The 10301-nt window shown below is 44.9% G+C and overlaps 1 protein-coding gene across 1 annotated transcript; it reads left to right on the top strand.

The window, feature by feature from the left end:
- The first annotated feature begins 7444 nt into the window (after window positions 1-7444).
- Window positions 7445-9330, top strand: LOC125549356 (xylan glycosyltransferase MUCI21-like). Its single transcript, XM_048712794.2, has one exon. It carries the CDS (start codon window positions 7583-7585, stop codon window positions 9128-9130), a length of 1548 nt encoding a protein of 515 aa, XP_048568751.2. The 5' UTR covers window positions 7445-7582; the 3' UTR covers window positions 9131-9330.
- Window positions 9331-10301: the final 971 nt, after the last annotated feature.

Raw genomic sequence — 10301 nt, 5'->3', positions numbered from 1 at the left:
GTCTAAGGAAATGATACTTGACATTGGAAAAGCTCTAGCAAACGAACCACACGATCTTGTGCTATGCTTAGGATTGGGTCTTGTCCATCACATCATTCTCCTAATGATGTGATCCCGTTATCAATGGCATCCAATGTCCATAGTGAGGAAACCGTGACTATCTATTGATCAACGAGCTAGTTAACTAGAGGCTTACTAGGGACATGTTATGGTCTATGTATTCACACATGTATTATGATTTCCAGATAACACAATTATAGCATGAACAATAGACAATTATCATGAACAAGGAAATATAATAATAATCATTTTATTATTGCCTCTAGGGCATATTTCCAACATATGCGTCAAATTCCTCCTTGATTCCTGCTCGAACCATGAAGTCCTCTGACGGCCATTCACAAGGCCGCACTTGAGCGTCCCTCGGTGGTTCATCGTCCGGCTCACGCATTGCGGGCCTGGATCCTTGCTTCCTTGAAGAACCACCTTGATACATTTTCCTAAACATATTTCCTCCTCTGAAAATTTTCTGAAATTTTTAATAACTTCAAAATAAAAGTGAACCAAACTCAACAAAATTGATAGCAACTACTCCCACAAGTGCCTAGAGACTATATCATCCATTAAAACTACTTTTGACCATATAAATTTGACATGCAAGCTCAAGAACAGGGTCACCTAACCAGCACAAATTTGCAATGAATAAAGCACTGGAACAAAAACTAATTGGACCAATGGAGGAGTCACATACCAAAGAACAATCCCCCAAAGCAGTTTTGTGAATGGAGCTTTGAGCAAGGATGTCGAAAATGGCAGCAAAATGAGCTTGGACTCGGGTTTGGGCCGGTTGATGATTTTTGTGGGAGGAAGGAGTGTGTGGTAGCTGGAATAAGTGGAGGGGAGCCACCGTGGGCCCACGAGGCAGGGGGCGCGCCCTGGACCCTCGTGGCGAGGTGCTTGCTCCCCCTACTGTGTTCTCAGTGCCAGATATTCTCAAATATTCTAGAAAAAATCATATTTAATTTTCAGGGCATTTGGAGAACTTTTATTTTGGGGTATTTTTTATTGCATGGATAATTCAGAAAACAGATAGAATATATTATTTTTTGCTTTATTTAATATAAATAACAGAAAGTAAACAGAGGGTACAGAGAGTTGTGTTTTCTAAATTCATCCATCTCATGCTCATCAAAAGGAATCCACTAACAAGGTTGATCAGGTCTTGTTAACAAACTCATTCCGAATAACATGGAACCGGAGAATTTTCGAATAACACTAGGTTACCTCAACGGGGATATGCATGTCCCCAACAATAAGGATATCATATTTCTTCTTGACGGTAGGAAGAGGAAATTCAAAACCTCCAATAGTAATTGTTGAAATTTTCCAATAGAATTGATACTGTGGACTTGAGGTTGTTTCCTTGGAAAGTGTAACGTATGCTCATTACCATTAACATGAAAAGTGACATTGCCTTTGGTGCAATCAATAACAGCCCCTGCAGTATTCAAAAAGGGTCTTCCAAGAATAATAGACATACTATCGTCCTCGGGAATATCAAGAATAATAAAGTCCGTTAAAATAGTAACGTTTGCAACCACAACAGACACATCCTCACAAATACTGACAGTTATAGCAGTTGATTTATCAGTCATTTGTAAAGATATTTCAGTAGGTGTCAACTTATTCAAATCGAGTCTACGATATAAAGAGAGAGGCATAACACTGACACCGGCTCCAAGATCACATAAAGCAGTTTTAACACAGTTTCTTTTAATGGAGCATGGTATAGTTGGTACTCCTGGATCTCCAAGTTTCTTCGGTATTCCACCCTTAAAAGTATAATTAGCAAGCATGGTGGAAATTTCAGCTTCCGGTATCTTTCTTTTATTAGTAACAATTTCCTTCATATATTTAGCATAAGGATTCATTTTGAGCATGTCAGTCAAACGCATACGCAAAAAGATAGGTCTAATCATTCAGCAAAGTGCTCAAAATCCTCATCATCCTTTTTCTTGGATGGTTTAGGAGGAAAAGGCATGGGTTTCTGAACCCATGGTTCTCTTTCTTTACCGTGCTTCTTAGCAACAAAGTCTCTCTTATCATAACGTTGATTCTTTGATTGCGGGTTATCAAGATCAATAGCAGGTTCAATTTCTACATCATTATTATTGCTAGGTTGAGCATCAATATGAACATCATCATTAACATTATCACTAGGTTCATGTTCATTACCAGCTTGTGTTTCAGCATCAGAAATAGAAATATCATTGGGATTCTCAGGAGTGTCTACAACAGGTTCACTAGAAGCATGCAAAGTCCTATCATTTTTCTTTTTCTTCCTCTTAGAAGGACTAGGTGCATCTACATTAGTTCGCTGAGAATCTTGCTCAATTCTCTTAGGATGACCTTCAGGATACAAAGGTTCCTGATTCACTTTACCTCCTCTAGTTGCAACCCTAACAACAAAGTCATTATTTTTACTATTCAATTCATTGAGCAAATCATTCTGAGCTTTAAGTACTTGTTCTACTTGAGTGGTAACCATTGAAGCATGTTTACTAATAAGTTTAAGTTCACCTTTAAGATTGGCCATATAATCATTCAAGTATTCAATAATGTAAGCATTATGTTTCAATTGTCTACCAACATAAGCATTAAAGTCTTCTTGCTTAACCATAAAGTTATCAAATTCATCCAAACATTGGCTAGCAAACTTAGCAGGAGGGATTTCAGCTTTATCATATCTATAGAGAGAATTTACCTTTACTACCTGTGTTGGGTTATCAAGACCATGTATTTCTTCAACATGCGGCAAATTAAGACCATGTATTTCTTCAATAGGAGGTAAATTCTTAACATCTTCAGCTTTTATACCTTTTTCTTTCATAGATTTCTTTGCCTCTTGCATATCTTCAGGGCTGAGGAATAGAATACCCCTTTTCTTCGGAGTTGGCTTAGGAGTTGGTTCAGAAAGTGTCCAATTACTTTCATTAGTCAACACATTATTCAATAGAATTTCAGCTTGATCAACAATTCTTTCCCTGAAAACACAACCAACACAACTATCCAGGTGGTCTCTGGAAGCATCGGTTAGTCCATTATAAAAGATATCAAGTATTTCATTCTTCTTGAGAGGATGATGAGGCAAATCATTAAGTAGTTGGAGAAGCCTCCCCCAAGCTTGTGGGAGACTCTCTTCTTCAATTTGCATAAAATTATATATTTCCCTTAAAGCATCTTGTTTCTTATGAGCGGGGAAATATTTAGCAGAAAAGTAGTAAATCATATCCTGGGGACTACGCACACAACCAGGATCAAGAGAATTAAATCATATCTTAGCATCACCCTTTAATGAGAACAAAAATAATTTAAGGATATAATAGTAGCGAGTTTTCTCATCATTAGTGAACAGGGTAGCTATATCATTTAATTTAGTAAGATGTGCCACAAGAGTGTCAGATTCATATCCATAGAAAGGATCAGGTTCAACCAAAGTAATTATATCAGGATCAACAGAGAAATCATAATCCTTATCAATAATAAAGATAGGTGAAGTAGCATAAGCAGGATTATATTTCATTCTAGCATTCAGAGATTTTTGTTTCAGCTTAGCTACTAGTTTCTTAAGATCACTCCTATCATTGCAAGCAAGAAAGTCTCTAGCAGTTTCTTCATCCATAACATAACCCTCAGGAACAACAGGCAATTCATATCTAGGGGGAGAATCTTCATCATCACTTTCATCAATATTACCAGTTTCAATAATTTCATTCTCTCTAGCCCTAGCAAGTTGTTCATCAAGAAATTCACCAAGTGGCACAGTGGTATCAAGCATAGAAGTAGTTTCATCATAAGTATCATGCATAGCAGAAGTGGCATCATCAATAACATGTGACATATCAGAATTAATAGCAGAAGCAGGTTTAGGTGTCACAAGTTTACTCAAAACAGAAGGTGAATCAAGTGCAGAGCTAGATGGAAGTTCCTTACCTCCCCTCGTAGTTGAGGGAAAAATCTTGGTTCTTTGATCTTTCAAGTTCTTCATAATGATAAGCAGATATAAATTCCAAGTGACTCAAAGAATAGAGCTATGCTCCCCGGCAATGGCGCCAGAAAATAGTCTTGATAACCCACAAGTATAGGGGATCGCAACAGTTTTCGAGGGTAGAGTATTCAACCCAAATTTATTGATTCGACACAGGGGGAGCCAAAGAATATTCTCAAGTATTAGCAGCTGAGTTGTCAATTCAACCACACCTGGAAACTTAATATCTGCAGCAAAGTGTTTAGTAGCAAAGTAATATGATAGTAGTGGTAACGGTGGCAAAAGGTAATGGTAGCAAAAGTAATATTTTTGGGTTTTGTAGTGATTGTAATAGTAGTAACGAAAAAGTAAATAAGCGAAGAACAATATATGGAAAAGCTCGTAGGCATTGGATCGGTGATGAAGAATTATGCCGGATGCGATCGATCATGTAATAGTCATAACCTAGGGTGACACAAAACTAGCTCCAGTTCATCAATGTAATGTAGGCATGTATTCCGAATATAGTCATACATGCTTATGGAAAAGAACTTGCATGACATATTTTGTCCTACCCTCCCGTGGCATCGGGTCCTATTGGAAACTAAGGAATATTAAGGCCTCCTTTTAATAGAGTACCGGACCAAAGCATTAACACATGGTGAATACATAAACTCCTCAAACTACGGTCATCATCGGGAGTGGTCCCGATTATTGTCACTTTGAGGTTGCCGGATCATAACACATAGTAGGTGACTATAGACTTGCAAGATAGGATCAAGAACTCACATACATTCATGAAAGCATAATAGGTTCAGATCTAAAATCATGGCACTCGGGCCCTAGTGACAAGTATTAAGCATAGCAAAGTCATAGAAACATCAATATCAGAACATAGTGGATACTAGGGATCAAACCCTAACAAAACTAACTCGATTACATGATAAATCTCATCCAACCCATCACCGTCCAGCAAGCCTACAATGGAATTACTCACGCACGGCGGTGAGCATCATGAAATTGGTGATGGAGGAAGGTTGATGATGACGATGGTGATGGATTCCCCTCTCCGGAGCCCCGAACGGACTCCAGATCAGCCCTCCCGAGAGAGTTTAGGGCTTGGCGGTGGCTCCATATCGTAAAACGCGATGAATCCTTCTCTCTGCTTTTTCTCTCCCCAAAAGTGAATGTATGGAGTCAGGGTTGAGGTCGGTGGAGCGTCAGGGGGCCCACGAGGTAGGGGGCGCGCCCCCACCCTCGTGGACAGGTGGAGCCCCCCCTGACGTGGATCCTTCTTCTAGTATTTTTTTATATTCCAAAATAATTCTTCGTTGATTTTCAGATCATTTCGAGAAACTTTATTTCTGCACAAAAATAATACCATGGCAATTCTGCTGAAAACAACGTCAGTCCGGATTAGTTCCATTCAAATCATGCAAGTTAGAGTCCAAAACAAGGGCAAAAGTGTTTGAAAAAGTAGATACGACGGAGACGTATCAATGATGCTCGTGCTTCGCGCCACCGAGCATTAACAACCCTCTTTACAATCATTGGCACAGTCGTGTCAGCTCACCTTGGAGTTTCCACCCTATCACAATCCTCGTGTCTAGCACTCTCGAATTCCCATCCACCATTGTCGGGCGTCGGACACGGGGAGGAGGGGGAGGGGGGTCTTACTGTCTTCACGACCCCTTTTCTTACTGCTACCTCAACCTGCCCAAGTTCACCCCCAAGGCCTCTAGTGAGTTGTGCCTCGTGATCCTTCTCTTTCTCTTTTTCACGATCCAAATTGTCCGCCATAGCCCAAGAAAGCCGCCCCAGCCAAGAGACTGTGAGAGAGAGAGAGAGAAAGAGAGAGAGAGAGTCCAACTCCAAGCATGAAACTAATGGAGACTGGATTTTCTCCCATGCACGGGTGCATGGTCCTCTGTACAAGTAGCACATATACTCTGTCATAAGAATTGTCCTAGATCATTAATGATGGAATAGTGATACATGGGCCCTGTAATGCAAAAATTATCCCATGTGAGCAATCAACTATCCATACAAAAGCTAGCATTTTATTTTCTTGTGAGATATTCTTTTGTTGATAATCTTTTGAATAAAAATCTCATTTTGAAATCTTCTTATATATTTGAATATATTTTAAGAGAGTTTAAATTTCATGAACATATTTCACTCATTTCAAAATACTAGTTTGACTCATTGAAAAAAACCTATTTCACTCATTGAAAAATCCCACTTATTTCAAAATGCTGAGTTTACTCAGTACAAACACCGCTTTTACTAACTCAAGATGAAAACTTAATTTCACATAATTTAGAATAATAATTTGACTAATTTCAAGACAATAATTTGACTCACTTTTTTTGTACTACACACATTAAAAATCATTTCAGCCATATATCTAGTGAAAAGTGTATCGAAACATTATGATTTTAACGTGTTCGGAATGTATCCAAGGTTGATCTTATTCTAAAGGTCTTGATGTGAGGAGTTGAAATATATATATTTTAAAAAAAAAGGGTTTTGGTTTTAAAGATATGAACCATCTAAACTGTGATAAGGGAAGTAAAAGTGATGGATTTTGAGACGAAGAGGGGAGAGATATTGTCAGACATGGATGTGTCATTGTAACTTGTTGTGAACAGGAAAAGAGAGAAAGAAGGACGCATGCATGGCATAAAGTGGATTGATAACTAGGTGGTGATACGAGGCTATTAATGTGAATGGTAGATACACGCGTATACGAGGAAGGCTAGCTTGCATGCACTGATCTCCATCAGAACCAACGACGCATGCATGCACCGGACCTCCTGTGCATGGCAGAATAGCTTTTCTCAAATTAATGTTGCCCATTGCACCATTTTCTCCTAAATTAATTTCCAATGACATGCCATTTGAGGAAGAAGGCGCAAAAACTAGCTGGTTGTGAATTGCTGCCAGCTTTAGCCTGTGCTGTCGTAATAAAACTCCCCAATTGGACAGCTTAGTTTGGCACTCACTTAGTACCCGAATCTGGAAAATCAATATGAATTCAGAAACTAATGAAGCTATCTCATGCATGGACAGCACACACACACACACACACACACACACACACACACACACACACACAGAGAGAGAGAGAGAGAGAGGAAGAAGATTTGACCAGCGGCTACCCCTCCACTCCAAAGTTAGCAAGCTTCCAATCTTGTCTATACATACGAGTATATATATCCTTTAGCTACACACAAGGTTAATAGCTCTATATAAATAGAATACTATGATTTGGGGCAATTTTATTTAGGGAACATTTGGGACAATTAATACTTGTGTTTCTCTGAAATACTGTGTATATATGGGACAATAAATTTGGAGAGTGAGTAGGTGGGTGAGTGGAGTGTGTGACGCAAAAGAAATCAATCTCTGAAGATGAGATGGATAGGTCAAATCAAGGCCGGAGACTTCCTCTTCTGTGAACTCACGCCGGTGTCTCGCCGGCCTACATAAGCCGACCTGACCAAACACAGAGCTGCACCCATCCCGTTTCCATTGGTCCAACCGAACGTCGGCATGGCCTCGAAGCTCCCCGACACGACCAAGAGCCTCGGTGCTGGCGCCATGGACGTTGAGGACGGCAGCGGCGGCGGCGGCAAGAAGGTGGCTGGTAAGTGGCCAGGCTTCGTCCACTTCTTCTTCGTCCTCACCGTCGTCATGTGCGCGCTCGTCTACGCCCCGCGTTTCCTGTCGCCCGCCGTGTCCGTCGACTTCTTGGGGCTGCGCCAGCCGGCATTGGGTAGAGCAGCGGAAGGACAAGGACAGGGCGTGCACGGCGGCCGCGTCAATGAGGGCGAGGCGCTGGTCCTCGACAACCAGGTGGGCTCCCCGTGCGCGTCCATGGGAGGCCATGGCATCTGCTGCGACCGCTCGGACTACAACACCGACGTGTGCTTCATGGCCGGCGACGTGCGCACGGACGCCGCGTCCCTCTCGTTGCTGCTCTACCCGCCGCCCAACGGCACCGCCAACGCCAACGCCAACGCTACCGTGGCGGAGAAGGAGGAGGTGGTGCGGCCCTACACGCGCAAGTGGGAGAAGGGCGTGATGGCGAACATCCAGGAGGTGCGGCTCCGCGCGGCCCGGCCGGACGAGGCCGACGGGCACCGGTGCGACGTGCGGCACGACGCGCCGGCGCTGGTGATGACGGCGGGCGGGTACACGGGGAACCTGTTCCACACGTTCAACGACGGGTTCCTGCCGGCGTGGCTGACGGTGCAGCACCTCCGCCGGCGCGTGGTCCTTGCCGTGCTCGTGTACAACCCGTGGTGGGCCGGCACGTTCCCGGAGCTCGTGCCCGGGCTCTCGCGCCACCACGTGATCGACCTCCTGCACGACAAGCGCACGCACTGCTTCCCGGGCGCCATCGTGGGGAGCCGCTTCCACGGCATTCTCGCCGTCGACCCGGCTCGGACCCGGGACAACCGGACCCTGGTCGACTTCCACGACTTCCTCGCCGGCGCGTACAAGGACGATGGCGCGACGGAACCGCACACCACGTCGCCGGCGCCCCAGCAGCGGCGGCGGCGCCCGAGGCTGGGCCTGTACTCGCGCAAGGGCACGCGGGTGATCGAGAACGAGGCGGCGGTGGCGCGGCTGGCGGTATCGGTGGGGTTCGACGTGTCGATCCTGGAGACGGCGAACGGGGCGCCGCTGTCGTCGGAGTACGCGGCGGTGAGCGCGTGCGACGTGCTGGCGGGCGTGCACGGCGCGGACCTGACGAAGCTGCTCTTCCTCCGGCCGGGCCGCGCCGCGCTGCTGCAGGTGGCGCCGCTGGGTGTGCCGGCCGTGGCGCGCGGGTGCTACGAGAAGGCGACGACGATGATGGGGATGCAGTACGAGCAGTGCGACGCGGCGGCGAACGAGAGCTCGCTGGTCCGGAAGTACGCGGCGGACGACGTGGTGCTGCGCGACCCGGAGGCGGCGAAGCAGGGGGGCGGGTGGGACCTCATCGCGCGCGTGTACCTCAGCGGCCAGAACGTGAGCCTCGATCTGGACCGGTTCGGCGACACCCTGAGGAGGCTGCACGCCCGCGCCCTGCGGCTGCCGGTGGCAGGTCCGTAGGTCGCCGACTAGCCGCCCATCGGTCGGCGACGAGCTGCTGCAAGCTAACCGAGAGTTGCGTACGTGACAGGGCGCTGGATCGTAACCATTTGGTTTTTGAGGGGTACAACCATTTTGTTTTTTTAGGTTCCTGTTCGACAGCACAGATCATTTTTCACTTTCAGAAAAGACCATTCAATTCAGTTTTGGGTTTGTTTGTATTTGTGGATGTCTCGAAATAAGGACAATCTTGTGATGGCAAAGGCAACGGCATGCACCGCTAGGCTGCTAGCTGTGGTGTGGCCTGCATGGCCGCCGGCACGGTGGAGCGTGCCGCGTGCAGGTGGCTGACGCCATACTACATATGGATCCACACCAAATGTTCCATGCTTTTCTGTTCTGCCTTGGCCATTCATAGGCCTACGTTTTCTTAGGGTCATTCATTGGCGTGCTAGAAAGGGACTAGCAAGCAGGGCAAATCTACTGTCCGGGCACCTAGGGCACGTGCCCGGGCTCAGCCCTGCCATGTATGTATGGTAGCTCCGGCGGCCTCTCATGGCAGCCACGATGGCTTTTGAACGAGGAATTTGCGAGAAGATGACGACGTGCTGCTTCAAATGGCTGCAAAACAACATCCCTCCCACCGCTTGGGCCTTAGTGGGCCACAACTGCCCCCACCACCAAGGCTGCTGCAGGCTTTGGCAGGAATTAGTGGGCCCGTACATGCTCAAATTGGTTCTAAAAATATGTGGTCAAATTCGTTCTAAAAATGTGTGGTCAAATTCTTTTGGGAAAAATAGCCTACTGTTTATATTAGTCACTACACATATAAATATGATCTTCACCAAAACCATAAAACATGTGCAGATTATGTTTTCTACGTTCTGACAATATATATGTTAGCTCCTTAGTAGGAGCAAGCCAACACGAGGTCATGTCTTTTAAGTATTACTAATTTTTTTCTCTAACTTAAATTCTTACTTAACCTCAACTTTCTTTCAAAGTTTAGGGCCTTTTTTGATTCACAGGTGTAGACGGAAAAGTTTGCAATACAATAATTGTTGTATTGATGGGGTGCTAACGCACGTATATATAATACAAGGGAAGGCCTCTACCTCAACTATACAAGACTAGGAGGTGGGCCACAACTCCAATACACGTGCAATACAAAACACATACTCAACCCCCCCCC

This window comes from Triticum urartu, chromosome 3A (genome assembly GCF_056163025.1).
Source record: "Triticum urartu cultivar PI428250 chromosome 3A, HENAU_Tu73, whole genome shotgun sequence".
Lineage (NCBI taxonomy): Eukaryota > Viridiplantae > Streptophyta > Magnoliopsida > Poales > Poaceae > Triticum > Triticum urartu.
Note: the sequence above shows the minus strand (reverse complement) of the source record. Positions and strands in the feature narration are given on the sequence as shown.